The sequence below is a fragment of the Trichomonascus vanleenenianus genome (genome assembly GCF_965637985.1).
Source record: "Trichomonascus vanleenenianus strain CLIB 3782 genome assembly, contig: TRVA0_077S, whole genome shotgun sequence".
Taxonomy (NCBI): Eukaryota; Fungi; Ascomycota; class Dipodascomycetes; order Dipodascales; family Trichomonascaceae; genus Blastobotrys; species Blastobotrys vanleenenianus.
This window is the reverse complement of record NW_027481810.1, coordinates 1-25,433: the sequence shown is the minus strand read 5'-3', so window position 1 is coordinate 25,433 and position 25,433 is coordinate 1. Positions and strand designations below refer to the sequence as shown.

The 25,433-nt window shown below is 48.4% G+C and overlaps 9 protein-coding genes across 9 annotated transcripts; 5 read left to right on the top strand and 4 right to left on the bottom strand.

The window, feature by feature from the left end:
- Positions 1-282: 282 nt before the first annotated feature.
- TRVA0_077S00276 (uncharacterized protein) lies at positions 283-1,188 on the top strand (the record flags this gene model as incomplete). Its single annotated transcript, XM_076687809.1, has 1 exon — positions 283-1,188. The coding sequence occupies one exon, from the start codon at positions 283-285 to the stop codon at positions 1,186-1,188; it is 906 nt and encodes a 301-aa protein (XP_076537963.1).
- Positions 1,189-1,399: 211 nt separating this feature from the next.
- On the bottom strand, positions 1,400-2,686 carry TRVA0_077S00254 (uncharacterized protein; the record flags this gene model as incomplete). Its single annotated transcript, XM_076687808.1, has 1 exon — positions 1,400-2,686. The coding sequence occupies one exon, from the start codon at positions 2,684-2,686 to the stop codon at positions 1,400-1,402; it is 1,287 nt and encodes a 428-aa protein (XP_076537962.1).
- Positions 2,687-4,712: 2,026 nt separating this feature from the next.
- MME1 (Mme1p) lies at positions 4,713-5,753 on the top strand (the record flags this gene model as incomplete). Its single annotated transcript, XM_076687807.1, has 1 exon — positions 4,713-5,753. The coding sequence occupies one exon, from the start codon at positions 4,713-4,715 to the stop codon at positions 5,751-5,753; it is 1,041 nt and encodes a 346-aa protein (XP_076537961.1).
- A 1,165-nt stretch (positions 5,754-6,918) lies between these two features.
- On the bottom strand, positions 6,919-7,416 carry TRVA0_077S00210 (DUF2406 domain-containing protein; the record flags this gene model as incomplete). Its single annotated transcript, XM_076687806.1, has 1 exon — positions 6,919-7,416. One exon carries the CDS (start codon positions 7,414-7,416, stop codon positions 6,919-6,921), a length of 498 nt encoding a protein of 165 aa, XP_076537960.1.
- A 3,247-nt stretch (positions 7,417-10,663) lies between these two features.
- On the top strand, positions 10,664-12,607 carry TRVA0_077S00188 (Zn(II)2Cys6 transcription factor domain-containing protein; the record flags this gene model as incomplete). The annotated part of the gene is made up of 1 exon (XM_076687805.1): positions 10,664-12,607. One exon carries the CDS (start codon positions 10,664-10,666, stop codon positions 12,605-12,607), a length of 1,944 nt encoding a protein of 647 aa, XP_076537959.1.
- Positions 12,608-13,000: 393 nt separating this feature from the next.
- On the bottom strand, positions 13,001-13,825 carry TRVA0_077S00166 (uncharacterized protein; the record flags this gene model as incomplete). The annotated part of the gene is made up of 2 exons (XM_076687804.1): positions 13,001-13,739; positions 13,785-13,825. The coding sequence occupies 2 exons, from the start codon at positions 13,823-13,825 to the stop codon at positions 13,001-13,003; spliced, it is 780 nt and encodes a 259-aa protein (XP_076537958.1).
- A 959-nt stretch (positions 13,826-14,784) lies between these two features.
- MLH1 (mismatch repair ATPase MLH1) lies at positions 14,785-16,779 on the bottom strand (the record flags this gene model as incomplete). The annotated part of the gene is made up of 1 exon (XM_076687803.1): positions 14,785-16,779. One exon carries the CDS (start codon positions 16,777-16,779, stop codon positions 14,785-14,787), a length of 1,995 nt encoding a protein of 664 aa, XP_076537957.1.
- A 501-nt stretch (positions 16,780-17,280) lies between these two features.
- On the top strand, positions 17,281-18,345 carry NSE4 (Smc5-Smc6 complex subunit NSE4; the record flags this gene model as incomplete). The annotated part of the gene is made up of 1 exon (XM_076687802.1): positions 17,281-18,345. The coding sequence occupies one exon, from the start codon at positions 17,281-17,283 to the stop codon at positions 18,343-18,345; it is 1,065 nt and encodes a 354-aa protein (XP_076537956.1).
- Positions 18,346-19,451: 1,106 nt separating this feature from the next.
- On the top strand, positions 19,452-20,963 carry ALD2 (aldehyde dehydrogenase [NAD(P)+] 1; the record flags this gene model as incomplete). The annotated part of the gene is made up of 1 exon (XM_076687801.1): positions 19,452-20,963. One exon carries the CDS (start codon positions 19,452-19,454, stop codon positions 20,961-20,963), a length of 1,512 nt encoding a protein of 503 aa, XP_076537955.1.
- Between the last annotated feature and the right edge of the window lie 4,470 nt (positions 20,964-25,433).

Genomic DNA, 25,433 nt, shown 5'->3' with positions numbered 1-25,433 from the left:
ATTATGCAAGCATCATGTAGACAAAAGAAAGTTGTACATAGAAATACAGCGAAGACACTTGCGACTTGCGGATGCGAGGTTACGTTCAGCCGGAAAGTAGGCATCCCGCTCCCCCTAAATGTGCGCCGTAGAATCAGGGCTTTTCCAGATGGTATAAAGCAGCAGGCATGTCCTCCCTGTTCCTGCTTCTTTTCTCTTTTTCTCCAGAATTATTCTCTAATCGTTCGTTTAAGTTCTTAACTTTAGTCATTCTCTTTAATATCTTAATCGCTTTTTTCAAAAATGAAGTTCACCACTCTTAGCATCGCTGCCATTGCTGGCGCCGCCGTCGCTGACATCAGCACCCAGACCCAGTATGTTACCTCCACTGATGTCGAGGCTACTACTGAGATCCAGACCATCACCCACTGCAAGGACAACGCTTGCGACCACACTCCAACCGTCCCAGCCCTTCCAACCACCACCTCTGAGACCATTGAGTACGAGACCAAGACCACTTGGATCACTGTTGGCACTGAGGTCATTGAGACTGTCACCGTCTGCCCATTGACCCGAACTCACCCAGTTGCTCCAGCTCAGTCTTCTCCAGCTCCACAGGAGTACGAGACCAAGACCACTTACATCACTGTTGGCACTGAGGTCATTGAGACTATCACCGTCTGCCCATTGACCCGAACCACCCCAGGTGCCCCAGCTCAGACCACCCCAGCTGCTGCCGTCACCACTCCAGCTGCCCCAGTCTCCTCTGCCCCACAGGAGTACGAGACCAAGACCACTTTCATCACTGTCGGCACTGAGGTTATCCAGACCGTCACTGTCTGCCCATTGACCAAGACCACTGCCCCAGTTGCTGTTGCCTCCACCCCAGTTGCTCCAGTTTCTTCTGCTCCAGTTGTCCCAGTCTCCTCTGCTCCAGTTGCTCCAGTTGCTCCAGTCTCCTCTGCTCCAGTTGCTCCATTCAACAACCAGACCGTTCCATTGAACACTGCTGGTACCTCTGTCCTCCCAGTTGCTTCTTCTGTCGGCTTCAACGCCACCACCCCAACCACCTTCCAGCCATCCCAGCCAGGCGTTGCTCAGCCAACTGCTCCAGCTGAGACCACTGGCATTTCTGAGGTCAACGGTGCTGGCAAGGCTGCCTTTGGCTACTCCATGTTGGCCCTGGCTGCCGCTGTCGCTCTTTTCTAAGCAGCGACTCTTGTCGAATAGAAAATGAAACTTGGCATGACAATCGAATCCTCAACCTTCAATTCGCAGGGCCAGTCCCCACCTTTTTTTGTAGTTTATCAATTTATGAATTGTCACCTTTTAAAATTTCCAGGCATTACTAGAATAATTTTTTTAGTGCTAGCGTGGACCAAATGTTTTTTAATATTAGCGGGGTTTAGGTAGCAAGAGTCTAGTCTAGATTGAACAGACTAAGCAGTCGTTCTCCAGTTTCGCGGTCAATCTCAGTCCCGTCTCGACCAATCTTAACTGGCTTATTCTTGTTCAATCGGTTGTGGATGCCATTGGTTAAAAAGAATGGCACTCGCGTGAAACTAACCCACTTAATCTTGAACGTTTTGATCTTGTCCTCAGCTGAGCTGCTCTCATGGTCATAGGCATCATGGTCGTCATTACTAGGATGGTTAGTCGTATCATTTGGTTCGTTACTGTCGTTATCATCGCTCCACCGCTCCCAGAATAAGTTGCCCCGTGCCGCATCGTCGACAATTCGGCCAGATGGAATCGGCACAGAAGGATCAGCAGCCGTGGGTGTAATTTCGATGGGGCGGTGGGCGATAATTCCTAGCCCCGGCACAGACGGATCGGAAGAAGGAATGCACAATGGTGGGGAGGATCCTGTGTCCGGGGATGGAGTTGGCGGGGGCAGGTGGTTGGCGGCTAGCTCACTCGGCCTTTGCTGGTACGTAATCTCGCTCTCCATTCGAGCTACGCCAAAAAATTCGCCGGTCCTATTGGCCGAGAAAAACAGGTAGACGTTTGGCGAAGTTCGGAATGCCTCGTTGAACTTGTCCTCGTTCTTTGGCTGGGTCACCCAGACCTCGAGCCTCCGGGCAACATCCAAATCAGCTACCGTCAAACTCTTGCACACAAAGTACCGGTCGCCATTTTCATTAACTTTTTCGGCGGAGTTGTCGGCGGAGGGGGTTGTGGTTTCGTCATCGTCTTCGGAGTTTACGATCTGGCGCTTGACACACAGCTGGTTGCCTCTAAGGAGTCCGTTGAATCGCTCCTGGAATCGATCCATGCCGAGCTGCACCGCCTCCTCTGAGGAATAGTTGACGAAAGCGCATTTTGTCTGGCGGATGAGGAAGATGCTTTGAATGTCATTTGTACCAAATGCATGGCACATGTCAAGGATTGAGGTTTCAGGATGGAGATTCCCCACCCAGATAGCGTAATTGGACTGTGGAGGCTTTTTCGGGGGCCCTCGGGGGATCACTGCGTTGTTATCACTGCTATTGGTGGCCGAAGATGGGCTGTCACTCTCGTACCGCGAAGGGTAAACAGCTGTATGCAACAGCGAATTATAAAAGTACCGTGTAGCCATTGCCGTGGCCAGGGGGTTTTGGTACATGAGTTGTTGTTGGCCGAAAGCAGGTTGGCTGTAGTAGTACCCCATGGGGACAAAAGGCATGGGCATGGCGAGGTGCACGGGCATAGGTACAGGCATAGGCATTGGCGACTGCAAGGGCAATTGCATGCCAATTGGCATTGTCAGGGGCGTGGGTGTTGACAAAAACGCTGGAGAGCCTCTGCCGCTAGCCGCGTTGGAGTGGTGATTGAAGCGGGAGGGCTTATTGTCGGTGCCAAGGCGACGACGCTCGTCTTCCTTACTCTTATTGCGGTTGGATTTGGTCATTTTTTCCAACGAAATAGGGTGTGCTTAGGGGCGGTAGCGAACGACTGTAGTTGGCAAAAAAAGAGCTTTAGATGATTACAGATTCAAATCGAAGCCAGAGAAGACAGGTATACCGACAAGTTATGGCCCATTCGAAATATTTTTCGTCCGGAATTGGTTTGCTCGGATATCCCGAGGAAGGGATATATTTTTATACAGACTTACGAGAAGGCCGTTCAGTGAGCTGTCAAAGTAATAATAGAATAGGGGATAATGTACTCTGGTGGATGAGATGCGGCAGAAGAATGTAGTAGTCTACACCAGACACACGCAGACGCACACACAGTCTAGATGGCGAGGAGAAGGATACACTTTAATGCAGTTGCCAAGTAGCAGCCAGGAACCGAACAGAGCAAAAAAATCGCTCAATATATATTGGACTTGATCAGACTGCTTGATAGGTTGGAGAATGAAGGGGAAGGAAATGTATAAAAAAAGGTTACCAGTGATGTAACGCCATTGGTTGGGCCCCACCTCCCCTCTCCAGCTTTTCATTCGGGGTTCTGGCTTTTGATACCCTGACTTACAATTGTAACTATTTCAGGGCTTCAGCCGCCTCTCGTAGAGTTCTTCAATTCCCTTCTCCAATCGAGGGGGGACGGATCTTGTCTTAATTTTTTTGAGTTCAAGATCAGGTTCAAAACAGCCAACCTTTTTTTAGCTGGCTACCGGTAGTACACTGCCATTGGTATATATCGACCGTTGTGCTGCGAAATGTCATCATCTCCAGCATGGGATATAACTGGGCGAACAATTCCAATTATGGGTTAATTTTAGCAGAATGCCAATGCATTTCCCGCTACTGAATCAAACAGATACGTGTGGGATACAGCGACATTAACGGCCCCCATCTGAAGGCAAGCAAACATACGACACTACGTACCTACTGAATGCCAAGAAGTTGTGCAGATTCTGACTGAGCGGGAGTCATTTCGTATTTGCGTCTTTGAAAACAGGGATCCCGTATCCACAGACATGTAGGCAATGGTACGAGGTATTTATAGCATTGCCATGTGCATACTGCGTCTGTCAAAAAATTTACATCTTGCACCAAAATACCCGCCACCAATTGTTAAACTTGTAATAAATAGTGGGTTTACCCACAAGCTATCCACAGCTATATGCCGATATACAGCTACATATATTTCTCCAAATGCCCGTACAGTGGTAATATACGCATTTTGAAAGATGGGCGGTACCCACACAGCGGGAACACATGCAAGCCGCAACGGCTCTCCGTACCAATCCAGTAAGGCAACTGTATCAACATAGCGTGCCGCATATATGCCGACCAATTCACAGCAATTAATGCAAACATGGCCTTATGATGCATCCTCGATCGGCTCGGTTTATATGTACCCGATACGGGCCCACCCATGTTCCCCGACGTATGCACTTAATGGTTTTCGTAATATACGTAGCAGCGAGCTACGTAGTTATTAAGTAAGTCGTAGACCAATTGTGGCGTACCTGTCGTCCTGGCCGAAACCTCGCAATTCTGCGTATATTACAGCCCCACTCCGCAGTAATTTAAGGGCCGGGAGTTCTACGTATATTACAGCACGACTCTACAGTAAACTGGAGGCTGGGAGTTTTACGAAAATCAAAAATATATTTCGGCAAAAAAAATTTCGGAATCGACCCGAGATTTCCCATCGAGCCGTTCGTCTTTTCATTCTTTTTCGACATTAGATCACTTTTGGACTAGCCTCTCGGGGGATTAGTAGAGCCCGCTGGAGAGGTAGCAAATATAGACATAGAGTGACGAAAAATTCCCCCGCGAGTCGCGAAAACGGGGTAAACCATGGCCCATGACATATACCTGTCGGCGACTACGCTCCCGCTGACGACGGAAGACAGCCATGTCAGCTACGAGTTCACGCATGGTCCTCCGGCGACACCGCCAGGGGCGCCCCAGAGACAGCATTCCATGGTCAATGTGCTGCTGGCCGGAGGCATCGGCGGAGCCATTGGCGATGCCTTTATATACCCGCTGGATACGGTCAAGACTCGCCAGCAGGGAGCGTCCAACGTTGCAAAGTACCGTACCATGATGCGGGCGACATTTAATATTCTGCGCGAGGAAGGCGTTCGCGGTGTGTATGGTGGCATAAGCCCGGCTCTGCTGGGCGCCTTCCCGGCGACAATGCTCTTTTTTGGTGCGTATGAGTCGACAAAGCGGTTCTTAATTGACGATCTTGCATGTCCCGAGACGCCGTCCCATTTGACGGCCGGGTTTCTGGGTGATCTCGCCTCGTCTGTGTTTTATGTACCCAGCGAGGTGCTCAAGACGCGGCTTCAGCTGCAGGGGCGGTTTAACAACCCTCACTTTGATAGCGGATACAATTATAGAGGCATGTCCGACGCTATCCGAACAATTGTACGCACTGAGGGTTATGGAGCTTTGTTTTATGGATACAAGGCTACCCTCATTCGGGATCTGCCATTTTCGGCGTTACAGTTCGCATTCTACGAGAAATTCCACTGGTGGGCACAGGAGTTTGTGGGCATTGGAAAGGACATGGGCGTGGGTTTGGAGCTTGCGACTGGTGCCCTGGCCGGTGGTCTTGCTGGGGTCATCACTACGCCGTTGGATGTTGTTAAGACCCGTGTCCAGACGCAGCTCAATCCTGAAGTAACTGGGGCTCGGCTGGAAGGAAAGCCAACGCATATTTCCAATTCGACGGTGGCGGCATTGAGGACCGTTTTCAGGACTGAGGGTACCGCGGGTGTCTTTTCGGGGGTAGGGCCGCGGTTGTTTTGGACCTCGATCCAGTCCAGTGTTATGTTGCTCATATACCAGACGACGTTGAAGATCCTGGAAAGCAGTAACATGCCTTTTTAATCTAGACTTTGTATATATTCTGACCTATTTAATATTAACTGTTAATACCTTCTAGCTTATCCTATTTCCTCTATTCATTATTCGTTATTCTCTATTCTCTATTCGTTATTCGTTATTCGTTATTCTCTATTCTCTATTCTCTATTGTCTATTTTCTCTTCCTCTATCCTCAATTTTCGCTTCCTCTGTAATCTATTATCTATCCTCTAACCGTGCCTGTTTGATGTTAGCCATTACTACCCTCTTTCTATGACAGATTTTTCCAACTACCACTGTGGCCCTATTATTCTATTACCTCCTTAGCGATAGACAACACTTTAAAGAGTAGGATGCATAACTTACCGTTCTATTACAATATGCCAACAATGTTGTATATTATCATTCTAATATGTTCATGGCACCTGTTGCAAGTGGACGTCGGTTGAATGAGCCGCACCGCATGCGGTGAGACAACCTCATTTTTTTCTAGCTTCCCGCACAGAAATAGATTAATGACATGTGGATGGGCGTGATATTTGCATGTGTATATTGTGTGTACCACTAGATCTGAGTTTCATATATTGCTGTTCAATACCCCCTGCAGGTGATCGTATCAAGGGGGCTGCAAGTTTCGTGCCCTGTCGATCGATGATTAAACCTTCAGATTAACATATTAAAGCAGTAGTACAACCGATTTGTAAAGAACAGTTTTTCAATTATTGCGATTGATCTCGAAGTGGAATTGTACAGGGGTTACTCAGCAGTGTTTCCTACTTACGTCGAACAACCCTTACAATGCACGTTATCGAACCAAATCGAACCGATGCTCTGTCAAATGCCAAAAATACAAGCCAATCAGTAGCCGTCATTAAAGAGGTCTGTGAAAATAAAGTCAATTGCCGTCGTTAAAGGTTTCTCCGCGAAGCGGAGCTACGGGGGTTTGGGGGCTGGCCCCCAAGTTCAACACCAGCTCTTGGGGGGTGGACCCGACCCCCCTATAGCTTGGCTACACCGAGGGATTGAAGGAGCATTGTATAGGCTCAATTGAATCTCCGCGAAGCGGAGCCACGGGGGTTTGGGGGCTGGCCCCCAAGTTCAATGCCACAGCCTCCAAAGATGTACACAAAATCCAAATAAATAACCAATACATACAAATCATAAACTCGTTAAAAAAAGAGGCCCTAAAATTATTTCTTCTTTCGGCCAAACAGCCCTCGCTTCTTCTTCTTCTCCGGCTGGGCCGAGACAGGCTCCGCGAGGGTCTTTGGCTGCGAGAAGGAAATGACGTTCTCCTGCTGCTGCGAGCGCTGCTGGTAGGGGTTGGTCTCAAAGTGCGGCATCTGGAAGTTGCGCCGCGTGGTCCATCCGAGCCGCGGCGTCTCCATCTCGTCCCGGATGCGCTCGTCGCCGTAGCACGAGTACTCAAAGGAACGAATTGTGTCGAGCGGCCGCTCGTCTCTCATCCGGGTCGGGTTCGAGCGGTCTGGCATCTGAATGACGTTGCCAAAGATATCCCGGAACCGCGTCTCTGGCGAGGTCACGGTTCGGTTTGTAGCGGCGGACATTGACTCTTCAAAGGGTTGGGCGTCGTGGATGGCCTTGAGAATGGGGTCGTGGATGTCGCCCGAGTGGTGCTTGTCCGACCGTGTCGTTGACCGCTGGATGAACACCGGCTCAGAGTTCATGATTGAGTCCTTTACACTGGACTTTCTGCGGAAAATCGGCATTATTTATTGCTTTGCTCGTTTCTTTTCCTCGGTGTTAAAAAAAGAATGTAGCCGTATCGATGGCTATAGTTTCAAATTCCTCCTACGGTAAGGCAGGTTCAGTTATGTAAAATGATGTTACCGACGAAGGTCCGAGGACAGAAGTTTGCGGTTATATGCAACTGCCGGAGCTTTTACTATTACCAAAGTAACCGAGTAATTGCTTCCCCAAAGGAATGTAGCTACTCTTTAGGCGTCCTTTGTTATTACGCCCTCTACGATAAGCAAGATATAGGGGTAGGGTATAAGGCTACAGAACAAACAATATTATCTGCCGGGGGCCTGTGGCGAGAAGACAGTAATGTAATAAAACGAAAGTAGGCTCAGCAAAACGAATGTTAAGTACTATCAAACGGCTTTCTCTTTCGAAGAACAGTGGGAAAAACCGCTGTTTATATATTCAAACAGAGCGCCTAAACTTGGAAGAAGGAAAATGGTGAAAAAGGGAAAAGATTGGCTTTTTCCAAATTTATACGCCGTCGAAACAAGAGCCACCTCCGAAAAGTCACGTTAAAACCTTGCCAGTGAGAGTGAGCCATTATAGCCATTGGGGGAACCCAGCCGTGTGCGTATCCATTCCTCTCTCCGCGCCCAAAAATGGATTTTTCAGCGCCCAAATGCACATGTAACGCACAATGCCCATATGCCATTCATCCCCAACCCGCCTATACCCAACCCCGCCACCGTTGTACCAACCACAAAGTGTAGGTAAAATATTTTGGGCTTGGAGGTTGAGGGATCTTTTGAATCTGGCAGGACTAAGGCCGGCCAGGGACCCACCATGCTGGGGTGTCCCGCTGGAGTGGGACCCCTGCTGCTTCGCACCAGGCCGTTTTTGGACTCGTGGCTGAGTCCGTTCCGCGCGTGCGCGCGCGACCATGCAATGGTTAAATTACGAGAGATTACTATATTTGGTTGAATTATTACTCCGTTATCTTGCCGAGGCTGATCACCGCATTATAACTAATTACGGTACAGTACAGTTGGCGATACAGGGTCAGTGATTAGGAAATATGGGCAATCGTTACGCAATTGTAGATAACGTATTTTTTTTGTTTTAGAGTAGTACTTGAATATCCAATTATTGAAACTGAATATTAAAGAAAAAAAAAGAGAAGGGAAGTCCAGGAGTATGTACTAAAGGCATGAGCCAAGTGCACTTGCCAAGCATAGCACCGTACTATACATTTTTGGCCCATTCCTGCGACTGGAATTCACCAATCACTACATATACTGTATATTGGTGTAGTTCAACAACTACTGTATATAGTTGTACTATAGTGGTGTAATTCAACAACTTTACAAATAATACAGTAGTGTCAGTCGTTCAATTTATGTACTGCCCCTGTCAAGATCGGCTGTTTTTTTTTTGCAGACACCATCATACACCGGTATAAGGAGTACGAATAAAAGTAATACGAGTATACAGTACTCTAGCAGAAAAGGTTGTAGCTCGGAATTTTACCACCGAAGTACACGATATATAGAGTACATACTATGTAGGAGAATTGTTGTAGCTCGGAATTTTACCACCGAAGTATGCGATATATATAGGATCTACCTATACCACTCTTGTTATTGAAGTACCCGTACAGTGTACGTTTAGAGTACTTATAGAGTAGTACTACAGTACTACGCTGTAGTGGGGGGTACGTATACCAAGCAGGAAAAATGGATGCATGACATCCGATCTAGAAGGCGCGGTTAACTCGCGCAGGGCTGAGCAAAAAAAAACAAAAAATCCGGCCTATGATCTTATCAGTATTGGGCAAATTTGCTCTACCTGGGACGAGCTTACGTTTCTGAAACGGGTTTTCATGTCAAAAGGAGGGGGACAGCGTATGGGGCAAGGGGGTGGCCCAGACTGACCACAAACCACCATTCAACCAGACGATTTTGCAAACCATCGCGGAAACGCAGTACAAGTAACAAAGGCGGGGGAGAAACTAAACGAGAAGAGCTATCATACCCCGCGAGAGCGTATAGCCAACGATCTACACATGAAGATAAATCTGAAATGAAAATGCCAAGACTTTCGACTCGTCATTATATTAAAAATGAGTCAAAGAAGTCATACTGCGTATCCCTGTAGCTGCTGATACGTATGTATAGTATGTAATGCAACCATGGTTCCCACCAAACTGGGCGGAGGGGGGGGAGAGGTATTCGCAATGCTCAGAACTAATACACAGGCTTCTGGACGATTGCTGCGACATCCCACTCTCCTACATGTATATCCCCTCCGCGAAGCGGAGCCACGGGGTCTGGGGCAGAGCCCCAGGAAAGAATAAAAAAGCAGCCACCCCCCCTTTCATTAACAAAATGATGAGGAATTCACACAAAATACTAACTCCGTATATGTAATTGTATTTTGAGAAAATATTCCCAACGGTCAGCGGTACAATGGCCTGCATGTCTTAGTCAGTGACTCGCGCCGCACGCCGCCGCAAAGGGGCAGCCCCAGCATACAAGCCGTGATGTAAGCCCGGGAACGAGTTCCGGGCGTGAGGGAAATACGAAGGGTAGCACGGTGTTCTAGAGCACCTCGTACATGTGTCTCTTTTTGAAGTAAACCCGTCCGCCGCGGGGGCGGAGGGGCCGACCCGACCCGAGCCGCTTCAGGGTCGATACGGGGGGCGCGGTGACCCAGACATTGTGTATCGTTTAGGGGCCCTCTAGCATCGTATTTCGGAGGGAGGGGCGGGAAAAGAAGCAACGACAAGTTATCTCAGTCGATCCACGAGTTACGTAGCAAAAGCAACTCTAAACATGTCCGTAATGTGGGAAGAGGATTAGGCTATAACGGATAAGCGGCTGTGTTCGTGCTATATACGGGAGTCGGGGGGGCTATAGGTATACGCTACATGTATAGTAGTCATTTCTCTACTGTTCACTCTCGCATTTTTTTGTAATATTCGTTATACTTTGTCTTCTCGCGATATCCATGGTTGACAGTTGTCCAGTTGCGAGAACTTCGGTACTAATCGTCCAGTACTAAAATAAACCCGGTACTAATCATCCGGTATTATCTGTTAACCCAGTACTAAATACTTGAAATACTTTCATACCCCGGTACTAAATACGCGGTACCATAAATTTTCCCACCAGTCCTATTCTTCGACTAGAGAGGAAGGACAAATCGAGAGGAAGGATAAATCGAACGACGATGATGGAGGAGAACGCACCCAAGAAGAAGAACGTCCGCAGGGCTCACAAGAAATCGCACCTCGGGTGCAAGAACTGCAAACAGAGACGGATCAAGTGTAACGAGGAACTGCCCATCTGTGGCCAGTGCTCAAAGTCCAAGATCAAATGCTCTTACTTAAGCCTGACCGAAGAGGAAATCGCAGTCAGGCGCCGCAACAAAATGTTGGCAGCTGCCCAGCTCCATGAGCAACAGCGCACCCAGACAGCAGCCGAGCTCCACAAGAGCCGCCTGCCTTCTCCTCCTCCTACGAGCCACATCGCGCCTAACCCGGTGTGGTCAATTGGCACAACCTCGAGTGGGACCACTTCTTCCTCTTCTAACTTCAATTCCACCCCAAACTTCAACCCAAATCTGGCAAATGGCATGGTCAGTAGCCACAGTAGTACACCCCCAGCGTACCATCACCACCACCACAGCCCAGGGTCCCATTATGGGTACCCTCCGGCACCTGCACCACCTCCTCCGCTGCCTCCGCTGCCCAAGCTGCCGCTTTCAAGTGGTCCAGGACCCGTCCAGCTGCCTCCGCTGCAGCCTCCGAGGGATATGACCCCTCCATCGAGCCTCCCTTCCATCAACGAGACTCTGAGGCCTATGCTCCCGCCTAAAGGCACTCCGCGACAGCCAATGGTGCGCCACGGGTTCGAAACGGACATGATGCGCACTGCTTACATCCAGTGGATGAACATGGTCATGGACGACGCCTACGCCCATGCAGGGCTCTACCACGCGCTCATGGCCTTCTCATATGGGTTCATTGGTAGCGCAACAGGACGCATCAACACCCGCGAGTCCGACAAGCACCGCTTCATTGCGTTGCACGAACTCCAAGAAGACCTGGCTAAAGATAAGCTGGTTAATGTAGACGCCGTAGTAGCTTCATCGCTCGTTCTTTCATGGGACGCCTTCTTCCAGGACGACAACATCCAGAGCTACATCACGCTTTCCAAGGGCCTGGCTGCGGTTCTGGAGAAGGTCCAGGGCGTTTCACCAACTCCAACCACCTCCTGCATGACCGATGCTCTGTTCCAGGGCATCAAGTCCATCTACATGCCTCCGTACGACGCGCGGTTCTTTGGCGAGTTGCGCAGCAACATCAAGATCCTCAGCGCTTACATTGCGACCGCCAACTCGTCGCAGCTCTTCCAGGACTACGAGAACCTTAACAGCTACGTTGACCAGGTCTACTCGTTCCTCTACGCCAATCCAACGCGGCGGTTCAATGCCTCCTCAACAGGCGCCTCGTACCACTCGCCAGCGGTCCTGTTCTCCTTCCTGCGGCAGTGGATCAAGACTTTCCCCTCCCGAGCGCTGGCGCTCGAAAAGTCCTACACAGAGACTCCCGAGGTCGTTCTCTATGCTTATTACCACGCCGTAACACGGTCGCTAGACTCACTCTTCCCGGAAGTGCGCTACATGTACCAGTTTGGGTTCCTTGGGCCCATTGACCTTACGGGGATCGAGGCGGTGCTGGTAAACGTGACGCCCATAGACCGCCTGGCCTACCCACTGAAGCTGCTGAACTTCTTCAGGGAGAGAACGTTCCTGCTTAACCGACTGTTGCTTTCCAAGTCCCACTGGTCCTCATCGTACAATAGCTCAATCCAGGAGGTGCCTGTACTCTCCTTCGAGCACACTGCGCTGGGGCCCGAGCACTATCCGACCTCTTCTCTTGACACGAGTTCAGTCTCGGCCTCCTCTTCCTCAGCGTCTTCGGCGACCACTTCGTCGGTCGTCAGCGGCTCGAGAGCATCTGTCGTCGAGCTGCCCTCTTCTTCTGCGTCCATTGTGCGCGACGCGACGTCGATATCCTCTTCGGCTACCTCCCATGAGCTCAACTCTGCCGACCTTGATATCTTCAAGCGCTACTACGAGGACCGGCTTGAAATCTTCAGTACTATTTAACTAATACTAACCTTTTCTCCATCGAATAGTATCCCCAACACTTTAAAGGTATCAATGGGGGGACCAGTCCCCCCAAACCCCCCTGAGGCTCGCTACGCGGAGGCTAACCATTCATGAAAGCTCAGATACCATCAAGCTAGAGTCCCTCCCCCTTCCCCGGGCTCCGCTACGCAGAAGTATGGCTGCCTATCGAGCGTGGTTTATCAAGTAACACTGTATCCCAGAAAAAAGGTTTTGTTACAGCTTGTTACAAACTCCCAACTTGTAACTAACTTTTCTGGCTGACTTGTAACAAACTCCCAATGAGTACACTGTAGCCTGTTACAAACTTCCAACCAACTCCCTCCGCGAAGCGGAGCTACGGGAGCTCGAGGGCTGGCCCTCGAATACATATTACTTCTTTGTCCAGACACTGAGCATATCGGTACCCTGGCCCATCTCATGCGTCCTCTCTGGCTTGAAATAGACAATTCGCTTGAACCGGCCATTCTCCGACTCGTCCGCTTCCTTCCTGGTATGCAAAATACCGTCGCGCCCGCTGGCCAAAAGGTCCCAGTGGACGCCATTGAGGCCCCATGGTGGACCTTCTGCGCTCAAATCCTTGTACATGGGGAATTCGAGGCACACTAATAAGCCATCATCGGCAAGAAAGTTCGTCATGCTGGCCAGCCATTTGACCCGCAGAGTCGGGTGAAGTGCACAGAGGAAAGTATAGTCGTAGATCAAGTCGAACTTGATATCAGTAATCTCTGCAAAGAAGTTGCCCTGGAACCATCCAACAGTGCCCCGATCGGCAGACTCCCGGAGCGACTGGTCGGCATAGTTGTAGTCCTGGGGCTGGGGAAGCTCTTTGGCAGCATACTTCTTGGCCTCTTCGATAGCAGTCTCGGCGACATCCATGCCATAGGCATCATAGCCATGAAGTGCCAGCATTACGACATCATATCCCCGGCCGCAACCTGGTACCAGGGCCTTCTTCCGTCTTCCAACATACGTGAACGGGTTAAACAGGTCCTTATTGGACTCAATTACGTCGACCAAGGCCGGTGACGGCTTTCCTCTGTCCCACAGAGTGTCTTTTCCTTCGTTCCACAGCTCAGACCAGCCGGAGCCCTGCTCTTCAGGGGTCGTTCTACAAGGTTAATTTTTTAGTCACCCAAAAAATGATATAACTTACCTCGTTTGGAACTTGGTAACGAGATGTCCTGGAATACCCATGATTCAAATTGCAAAAATAACCACAGCTCTGAAGGACGCGAATGAAGACCTTTTATATATTGCGTCCCCAGATTTCCAGCATTGGTGACGTCAATGTTTACTTTTTCTCCGGGTTGAGAAGTACGCATCTTGTGCTGATTGTTACGCTATTACGATTGTCGACTCTCGCTCAATTGCCTGTTGAGAAAATCCCGCCATTTCCAGCTTGATTTATTAAAAAATAGTAGCTAGAGCAATTGGATGTTTGATACCAATGACTGTATATTTCCATTCCAAGGACTGTTATATTTTCGCCTGACGATCGTTGATTTCTAATGCATGCAGGTGTCGGTGGAGCGATTGGCTTCGTTTGTTGGGATGCAGCGTTGTTCTGAGAATGCTTGAGACGGCCGTGGCGGTGGATGTGGCGGTGGCCTCATCAGTTCAAATGATGATGCCGTAGTTTGAGACTTTGAAGAGCCCTTCAATATATAGTAGCATTCGTTAAAGTAATCTTACCTATCATTATATCCATAGTAAATTATATTTCACGATCGGAAAAAAAATTTGGCGTTTACCCAGGGCTCTATGACGTTTATACGCAACTGTTCATACCAGGTAGTCATTGGCAAGATCCAGGAATTGACGAAGCACCAACATGCGTGGATCTAGATCAATTATCCCGTATCAACTGACAATTGAACCGTATTTGCGAGGACTCGGTGATAAGAAATTTCCAAAATCAATACATTGTAACCTGGTACTGTATTACCCCTGGTACATGTATAAAGCGATAAGTCCTGCTGTGCCGAGCAATATTTGGCTGGCTGAATATATTCTACCGTATCGCGGTACGACTCCTACGCTATAGGAACCTAAAATACAAAGGCGCAATAAAATGATGAACCAATCACTCGATGTACACACCATAATGAACGTATCTATGAACTTCGTTATATCGTTATGAGTGCAAAATTTGGCTAACATCGCTCAAACACCTTATACAACCCAGGGAGGTTGGCAATTTCAACGGTGAAACTATTAAGAGAACGCGGAACGATAAGCCGAGTCTTCATCGCAGGGAATAACACCACTTCCAAATCATTCCTTAATTGGTCTGCTTCCGCCTTGTCTGTTTCTTCGTCAATCGAGTCCGGGGTGTAGAACTCGGCCAACTCGCGCGCAATCGAATCTAAACACTGGTCTTCATCATCCCAGTCAGCGTTGTTTGCGATGCGGTAGAAGAGCATTGGAAGCTTGTGCACCTGGTGCTCCATAGCAAAGCGGTATCTCGCAACAAGCAAAGGCAAACTGTGAACTATGAGGTCGCTACCACCGTTGACCGGGATAAGTTTAATGTTAAAATACTCCTCCAGCATGGGAGCAAAGTCGGTGAACGTCTGAAAATGTGCATCTATCTCATGCTTGGCATCTGGATTGACCGTGTCGTACGCTAGATCGAGCAGCTGACGAATTGTTATGGGCTCTTCACCACAAGGGTCTATTTCTGTCGTGCCAAAGTTGCCAAAGTCCGTGAGGATGATCTCATAGAACAACTCTTTAAGCACTGCACCGTAGTCCACGAGATAGAGCCGGACATCATGCTGGATGGCTGCTAATCTTCTGCGGAAGTCCACCACTCCAATATAGGTGTGGTTTTCGAATATCGTCGTCAAATTAGCACTGGCAGACTCCTCCACTTTTGTTCGCAATTGCTTCACAGAGCGCAGAGTCGTTGGAACATACTCCTTCAGCAGCCCACCCTCGCCATTGCTATTTTCTCGGTTATTTATAGTACTAGCGTTATTAGTATCACGTTGGTTTGTGAAAAAAGTGATTTTCTGCTGCCGCGGGTCTGTTCTGACCAGTTTATATTCGTATCGTTTCTGCGTGGACGTTGTTGTATCATGCGCCAGCGGAGTTCCAACCGACTGCGGCAGTACTGTCTGGACCTTGAACTGGCGGCTTGTGTCGACTTTGCTCAGCGCCGCTTGTATCCCTGCGCAGACGGAGTCCACAATCTCATCCTCATGCAAAAAGCGCACCTCGCGCTTCGTCGGGTGCACATTGACGTCTATATTCTTCGAGGCAATCTCAATCGACAAGTATACAAATGCATGTGTGTTTTTCGGGAGGAACATGGCGTAAACCTGCTTTATTGCTCTCTGCATAGGAGCACAGCTGACTAGCCGATTGTTTATGAAAAACACATATGGTACCGACTTCTTGGAGCTATAGTTAGCATTAGTAATGAGTCCGTTAGCTTTCAACAACCCATTAGCCGGCTCAGCCGGTATATCAACCTCGATGAGCTCATTGCTGATGGAGCCAAAGTAGCTCTTTATCCGGTCAGACAGAGACATTGACGACTTTATCAGCAGCGCAGAATGCATATCGCCTTGCTTCTTGCAAGATACGGCCACTCCCTGGGCGTGAATGCCATATTTGGCGCAAACATCAATGATCCGCTGGTACTCTTCGTTCTTACGCAACGCCTTGAGCCGAGTCAATGTGTTATAGAAGAGGTCTGTCACGGTGATATGAGTGCCAGTGGTTCCTGCTACCGGAACTGGCTCGCCAATCATCTTGCCATTTTCATATCTAGCCCGGTAGGCGCACGCTGCCTCGGGGGTCTTCGTAACCACGGTTACGCGGGCAACGTAGGATATGCTCGCCAGGGCTTCTCCGCGGAAGCCGTAGGTCGTTATCTGTTTCAGATCCTCGACAGACCTCAGCTTGGAAGTCGTGTACCGGTGACAGAGGATGGGCAGGTCGTCAACGTGTATCCCCGACCCGTTGTCGGTGATCTGAAGCGACTTGAGCCCTCCGTCCGCCACAACAACGTCGATTCTCGTCGAACCGGCATCTAGGGAATTCTCAATAAGTTCCTTGAGCGCAGAGGACGGATACGTTACGATCTCCCCCGCCGAAATGCGATTGATAATCTCCTCTGGAAGCGGTCGAATCACTGACATTGTTCGTTACAGAGACGCGTCGCCCACAGAAGCGTGTTTTAATTAATAGCGTGGCGTTCTCAAATCTGCTTACTCGTGACCAAATCTGCTTACAGCGCTCCTTACCTGGCAACCCCCTCCATCGTCTTCCCTTGCAGCCAAAGAAAAGCTTTCTTAAGAACTCCCTGGCTACTTATGTGGGTGCAAACAACAAGTGGAGAGCTTTGAATTCGAGGGCCAGCCCTCGAGCTCCCGTAGTTGGGGGCGCTGCCCCCAAACCCCCGTCATATCAACCAGGCCTCCGCGCAGCAGAGCACCAGTCGCCCCAATTGCAACTACGTGAAGTGGATCACAACATATAGAGAATAATTGGCTTCGAGCTGCTAGAGTAGCGGCTGCGTGGATGGGCTCCGTTGCAACAGAGACGTGCGGCTGTTGCGGGCGGCGCTGGGAACACGCGTTAGCGACGCGTAAATTAATTTTTCATCCTGTAACGACAGCCAACTAGTTGAGTAAACGACAATGATAGGGACCCAGCCGCCTCTTACGCAGGGCAAGAGCGAGCTGGTACAGAAGTACCGGGCGCTCCAGCAGGAGCTGGACACCGGGGATGTCAGCATGGGCCGGATGTACGACATGCTGGAGGATATGAACACGATGCTGGATCAGGCAAACCGTACATCCGAGGTCAAGGAGGACGCCAAGACGCACTACCAGATGTCGGGGCGGTTCAATACGAACTTGCGGCGCCTGGCCGACGACCGGATCGAAGGGTTTGACCTTGAGTCGTTTGTGGACAAATTTAGGAGCGCCAGCGACGAAGTCGCACTTCGCATGCTGCAGAAGGAGAATCCAGAGACCACAGTTTTGGAGGGCAAGCCGATAATACGGCGTAGAGACTTCGTGGCGAGGCTCGGTGGGCAGTCCTATCGGCTGTCGAATCGTCCGCCCATGGCCGACTTCATGAACGGCGTGGTCCGGGTGGAAAAGAAGGTGCGCCAGGTGCGACGCGGTGAGCGGCTCAAGATCTCGGGGGACCAGAAGAAGCCCCAGGAGATTGGTGCGAATCAGATGCAGCAGGGAGCGAACCAGCAGTCTCGACTGATTCAGATGATTTATGAGTTGCTGGTGGAGTATACAGAGCAGAACGATACTCCAGACGAGTTTGGGCGCAGGGGCATTGAGCTGTACATGTTTACGAACAACCCCGTGTCGCCGGTACAGAGCATTGAGAACATGTTTTATGTGAGCTTTTTGGTGCGGGATAACCGCGTTGCATTGTGGTACGATAAGGGGGTGCCGATGATAGGACCGGTCGAGGGCCAGGAGGAGAGTATAGTGAAGGGGATGGAGGCTATTCCTGCTGCAGCGGCCACTCATCAGGCCATTGTCGACGTTGACATTGATATGGTTCAGAAGTTTGGCGAATGGCAGGAAGACGGTCTGCCGTTGATTCCGAATAGAACATATGACGAGAATGGGTTCCTTTTGGACGAGGAAGGGGAAGAGGAGGACGATGAAGAAGGAGAAGAAGAAGAAAAAGAAGAAGAAAAAGAAGAAGAAGAAGAAGAAGAAGAAGAAGATTAAGTCCCGTTGAATGGGACGACGACTCCTATATCAAAGGACGCCTAATGACTGTTTATTGTGATAGTGTTAATTTTTGCATCGCACTGTTTTTATATCCTCCAGTCTATTTATAGGTAATGCACATTGGATTTAAAAAGTTTCGTAACTGACAATGGTTAGCTGGACCTGTCAATCAATAATTCACTTGCTGTAAATAGTCAATTGGAAGCAGTGGAATGTATATGCGGGGACCATTCCCCCTCCTCTCAACCTCCCCTGGGGCTCCGCTTCGCGGAGATATTGTAGTCAATTGATCCTCCGCGAAGCGGAGCTACGGTGGTTTGGGGGGTTGGCCCCCAAATCAAATGAAATCAAGGGAAACCATTCACCAGGTAAACATGAGAAACCAATGAGTTGAGGACGTTCTACCAAACCTAGATCTCCAGATCTGTTAAACTCTGCCATTTACGATAAACTAGTCAAAATACTTGTTGCACTATGTCTGCCGCAATCATCTTACCAACAGCAGCCAATAACTATTTACTAAGTAAATACAACAGAAACCAATAACCAATACTACGGGAGCTCGAGGGCTGGCCCTCGAATAGCACCAGAAGCAAGTAAACAAACGAGATATCAATAATCTAAACAGTTTAATTATTCCAATTAATAAGATGGATAAGTAAGAAGCTACCTATATAAGCGCTACAATAGCCGCATTTCTCATCTTCGGCCCATGTCCGAAGACTCAAACATGCCAATCGGACTCTTCCCGAACTTACTATCACGTCAGCATACATGTCGTCCAATCCCCGACAAAACACAAAAACATCAGAGATAAATGCCAACCTACGCTTCGGCCAGAATGGAGCAGGTAACCCTCTTCCCCGCCAGCTTATTAAGGGCCGAACTACTGTAATGGTACATGTCGGTTCATGTGTTGCATAAGCGATGGTGTCATTCGCGCGCTCCCCCTCCACAGCTGCGTCGGATGTGGCTGCCTCCTGTTGCAGATAACCGCCACGGGGAAATCGGGAGGGGCCCGATATATCAAAAACAGGTCGGTACATATAAAACAGCCAACGAGTCCCTAGAAGAACGCCAAAACCCCCAAAATCGTACCAACCATGTCTCCTTCTTCGCTACCGCTGAGCCAGGAAATCGCTCTTCCAAACGGCGTGAAGTACACCCAGCCACTGGGTCTGTTCATCAACAACGAGTTTGTGCCCGCGAAGAGCGGCAACCGCGTGGAGACCATCAACCCGGCCACCGAGGAGCCCATCTGCGAGGTGCATGCGGCTGGTGCGGCTGATGTCGACGCCGCAGTAGATGCGGCGCGTGCGGCTTTCCCCAAATGGAAGCGTGTCAGCGGTGCTGAGCGGGGCGCGCTCATGCAGAGGCTCGTGAGGCTCATCTATGAGGAGCGCGACCTGCTCTCGGCCATTGACGCGCTGGACGCCGGCAAGCCGCGCCTCAAGAACGTCATGAACGACGTCGAGGAGTCTCTGTCTGTTTTCTCCTACTATGCCGGCTGGGCCGACAAGCTGACCGGTAAAGCCATAGAGTGCTCTCCAGACAAGTTTGCCTACACGCGGCACGAGCCGTACGGCGTGTGCGGGCAGATTGTGCCGTGGAATTACCCGCTGGGCATGGCCTCGTGGAAGATTGCCCCCGCTGTAGCCGCTGGTAACGTCATTGTGCTTAAGACCTCCGAGGTCACGCCATTGTCGATGCTCTATTTCGGTAAGCTTGTCCAGAAGGCAGGCTTCCCACCGGGCGTGATTAACATCATCTCTGGATTCGGCCGTGACGCTGGCGCGGCTCTTGCGGCTCACATGGATGTGGACAAGATCGCGTTTACGGGATCCACCCTGACTGGTCGTGCCGTGATGAAGGCAGCTGCCGAGTCGAACATGAAGGCAGTGACGCTTGAATGTGGCGGCAAGTCGCCGAACCTCGTATTTGCCGATAGTGACTTCGAGCAGGCGGTCAAGTGGTCGCTGTTTGGCATCATGTACAACATGGGCCAGGTATGCTCAGCTACCTCGCGAATTTACGTCGAGGAAACGATATACGATAAGTTCGTGGAAGCAATCAAGCAGGAATCTCTTGCTACGGCGCGAATTGGCGATCCGTTCGATGACTCGGTCGAGCATGGTCCACAGGTTAACGAGGCCCAGTACAAAAAAGTGCTCAGATACATTGAAATTGGTAAGAAAGAAGGCGCCAGACTGATTCTGGGCGGCGGTACCCCAGCTGCCACAACCAAGGGCTACTATGTTGAACCCACTATTTTCGCAGACGTCACTGAAGACATGACGATTATGAAGGAGGAGATCTTTGGCCCCGTGGTGTGCATCTCCAAGTTCTCTACCGAGAAGGAAGCAATTAGAAAGGCGAATAACTCTGAATATGGCCTGGGAGCCGCCGTATTCACCACAAACCTAAACAGAGCACATCGAGTCGCTGCAGAGATCGAAAGTGGAACCGTTTGGATTAACTCTTCGAACGACTGTGACGTGAACTTGCCATTTGGTGGTTTTAAACAATCTGGTATTGGCTCGGAACTTGGAGAGTATGGCATTAACACGTACACTCAGGTAAAGGCCGTGCATGTCAATTTGGGCACCCGATTGTAGGTAATGCACTTTGTGACACTCGATATTGCTAATGCTAGAGATGCCTCCCGGGGAGCATTGTCAACGTTGCGCAACATGATGCACCAGTTGCGATGTTTTCCTTGCCATGAGTGTCTCTCATATCACATGGATAGTTGATGATTCTATTAGCATATAATTATTTGATATAACGTTATTAGATTCTGCTAAATTAAAAAATTCATTGTGGCGGTATATTTTGTTTTTTATTTATTTTTTTTGTTTTTGGTCTTCGGTCACTTTAGTCCTTGGCCCTTGACAACGGCCTGAAAGTCAAATCGTGCTGGTGGCATTCAATGGATTCATCAATCGACAAAAATTGATAGCGTCACTGTCGCTTCCCAGGGAGATATCATCACCGATGCTAAACATTATTCAAGAACTACATTGCACAAGATAATGAATGATATGCAACGCATGAGTAGAATATTTTTTTTATTTTTTATATTACCAGGTATCAGAATCTATTTTACTCATAATAATACGTTACTATAACTACAACTTCCTACTCTGAGATGAACTGATATCAAATGACTTTTGAGACTGGTGCATTATGGTGCGAACGTTGACAATATCTCCTCGGGAAGTATCGCTGACACTATCAGCATCGCATGGTATCACTCGTGTGTGTGTGGTATCACTCAAGTAACCTTAAGACTGGCCGTTCCTAAATTGCAAACGAGCATGTTAGCTCCTCATCTTCGTTTAGACTTTTCGTTTCCAATCCTCTTGACTAGACGTGACGACTGCTTGAATATCCTATGAGTACTCGTTAGCATAGCAAACCAATTTTTTTTCTCTCGCACAATCAAAGTAATTGTTGATTAAATGGATCCTTATCCATTCTTTCCAGTGCAGCTGCTGGCTGTGTATCAGAGATTTGATCCCCAGTAGCTTCTTGTATTTCAGTCTATTTGCTTACTTCTCCAACCTATAGGAGCCTCCTCCTTTTTATCCCTCACTCCATTGCCGGACCGGTACTCCTCGGTTCCTCTCCTAACCGGTACTCATCAGCTATTCTCCGAACCGCTATACCTCAACAGTAATCTGTTCCATCTTTCACCTTATGTCCACCATCGCTTATTTTTCTTTTTTTTTTTTGTTTAAATTCTCGCACAATCAAAATAATCCATTATCCATCTTTCACCTGATGTCCTCCGTTCCCTATTTTTATAAAAGAAATAAATGAAAATAATTTAAACGCGGATAGTTAGCTGATAGAACATCGTAAAACTTCGCCGATATTGTTTCGAACTAGCATCATATAATACCTCGTTCTCACCACAATATCATGGGCTAATAATTGCCATGCTATTCGCATTGGAAGGTAGCGTCCATGGCGTTGGGCTCTTTTTATCATGGCCGACCTACCTGCGTGTGGTGCCACGCTGAGCCTGAAACATTGGAACACCTGTATTTTGATTGCAGGAAAGTCAAGGGCTTATGGCAATCATAGACCTACACATAATACCCACGGTTATCCAAGTCATCATCATGGCGGCTTCAATGGACAGTGACTTATTTAGTTTCACGTGCCCGGGAATTCACATTCTCAGCAAAATGGCGAAAAGCTTAAGACACTACCAACTATGAATGAAGAAATATGGCAACGCATGGAGAACCATATGGCGGATACGGGACGTGGGAAGTGTTGAGGTATAGCGGTTCGGTGAGCGACCGATGTAGACAAGCTCGGTGAGTGACCGAAGTGAAACGGTTCGGAGGACAGCCGAGATGAGGAATCGGAACATCGGCGATGAAGCGAAGGAGAACCACACCGGTGGCATGAGAGATAAATTGAGGGAAGTTCCCATGGTTGGAGAAGTAAGCAAATAGACAGTAATGCAGGAACTCACCGGGGACCAGGTCTCTGACACACAACCAGTAGCTGCGACGGAAAGAATGGATAAGGATCCATTCGTTTAACATTTTCTGCTCCGCCCCCTTTTTTTTGGAAATGAATAATGAAAATAATCACAGAAACTTAGAAATCAATCTTTTCTTCCTGTACAGAAAAATAGGGGATGGTGGACATAGAGGTGAAAGATGGAACAGATTACTTCGATTGTACGGGAGAAAAAACCCCCCCAAAAACCAAAAAAAAAACCAGAAAACCAAAAAGCCCAAAAAACCAAATAAAACCCCCCCGAAACCCCCCAAAATCCCCCAAAATCCCCCAAAATCCCCCAAAATCCCCCAAAATCCCCCAAACCCCCCCAAAAACTGGTTTGCTATGCTAACGAGTACTCATAGGATATTCAAGCAGTCCCGTTTAGTCAAGAGGATTGGAAACGAAAAGTCTAATAAAAAATGGCAGTTGCCGCTAGGTTTATAGATAATGAAATCAAATTCTTTTTGGCTGTGCCGATTTATGCTAATGCGCAATTGGTTCGAGGAAATGCCTTTTCTTCTCGAGCAAGAACTATGGAGATGAAAGTACGTGAAAAAACCTGTTCCAACCACTCAAATGCAAGACTCCATTAGTGTGAAATGTGCCGTTATGAATCACCGCAATCGCGCCCTCCTGCATATTGAGCAGCGTCACATGATAAAGATTGGGGCAAGGCGCTAAATTACCTTGCGCTCTGCTCCTCATGGTTCAGCAGAGCATTTCGGTCCCGCAATCGCATTCCAACCGACCGCCGATTCCCATGGGCGATCCTTATGTGCCCATGTAGCCATGCCTCGCAAGTCGGCTCATAGTACCGACGATCTCCAAGAGCCATAGTACGTTCATAGGCACACGACATGAACACCGCGATTACTGCCTATCGCGGCCATTGGGACCTTCGCTCACCCCGGCGGAATGCCCGGGCCCAGTACAGAAGCTAGGGTTAGAATGGCTTCTGAGTTTACCTCCAGGAGGACCCTGAGTAGATCTACGAGAGAGGCAGGAGCAGCAATGGGAATGGTAAGCCTGCCACCCCCACTCCACGATGAGCTAAAGACCACATAGACTTAAAATAGACAATCCTTTTCGCACTCGCATTCTCAGCGATTAAGGCATTCATTATACCAGAAGAAATGAATTACCGTAAATGTCGGCCAAAGACTGCCAATGCCGGCGACAGAGTGTGATTTTGGGATAAGTAGACATTACGGTATTGTACTTACCATTTTAACGTTTGTGTCATTTGAGAATAACAAAATCTGACAAATAAAAATTTAAGCTATATTAATTAAAACAAAGAAGCCTGTCGAGACCACACTAGATTAAGCACGAACAAGTAAAATAAAAAAATGTCTGATCCAAAGCGTGGAACGACCAGTCTCAAGGTTACTGGAGTATTACCATGTGATGCTGATAGTGTCAGCGATAATACCCCAGTCACAAAAGTCATTTGACATCAGCGCATCTCAGAATATTATATGGGGAGTTGTAATTATAGTATCGTATTATTATGAGTATTATAAGTCCTTATCTCAAGCACCTCATATAGGAATCCCCATCTATATGGCATAATTCTAATCCTTTGTGGCTGGCTAACGTCCCTGCAAACCGTTGTCGTTCCTGTCCGTACTCAACGTTCTCACCTCATCACTACGGCTGATCATGTCAACAGTATTGCTCAGAGTTTGACGACCCATCACATGAGTAGCAGTCCATAAATATTAACCCATTCGAAGAATTGGACTCCGTGGAAGCACCTGTTCCCGTGTGTATATACCTGGTAATATCATCAGCTTGACAATGTTTTTTCGGAGTTTAAATATAGAAATAGTAAGACCATATGATACTAACGGCAGATCAATCGGACAAAAAAGACATAGCCCATCATCAGAAATTTAACATCATCATCAGCCAATGGGATATCCCAGGCATCTGAAGCAGCATAGGCTACTAAAAAATTCCGTCCATCATCAGGCATCTGAAGCAGCATAGGCTACTAAAAAATTCCGTCCATTATAGGCAACCTTATAATATTATTACTAATATTATTCATTGTATTATTTTAGTTAGGGATTCAAAAAAAACTAGTACTCATCTTTAAGAAAATAACTTGCTTACTAATTCTTTTCAATCCAAAATATTACCCAATTTTAACTTTTTGAAACTTCGTAACTTTGAACTATTTAGCTGTATTGTTGCCAGATAGGAGGATCGTTAGATACCTCAGAGGAAGATTTGGCTGCCACAATGGTAGAGTTCTCGTTGGTAGACATAGATCACGGTACATAACACATTGTATTTTGTTATAATAATAACGTGTTTCACCATCGACCGGCGAACTTTCCCCACATACACTATTGGCCAACTTTAAGACGCGTTATTTCCACCAAAACAATGGCTGACAATACGAAAGAGAAAGATATAATTTTAGCAACCCACTAAGAAGGCCAACCCTCTCTCGCATTTTATGAAAGCAGGCTCCCGTCACACTCTCAGCATGGCCGTGCAGTTGAGAACAGGATTTGGGGCGTTTGGAGCATACTTTTATAAAATCAACAACA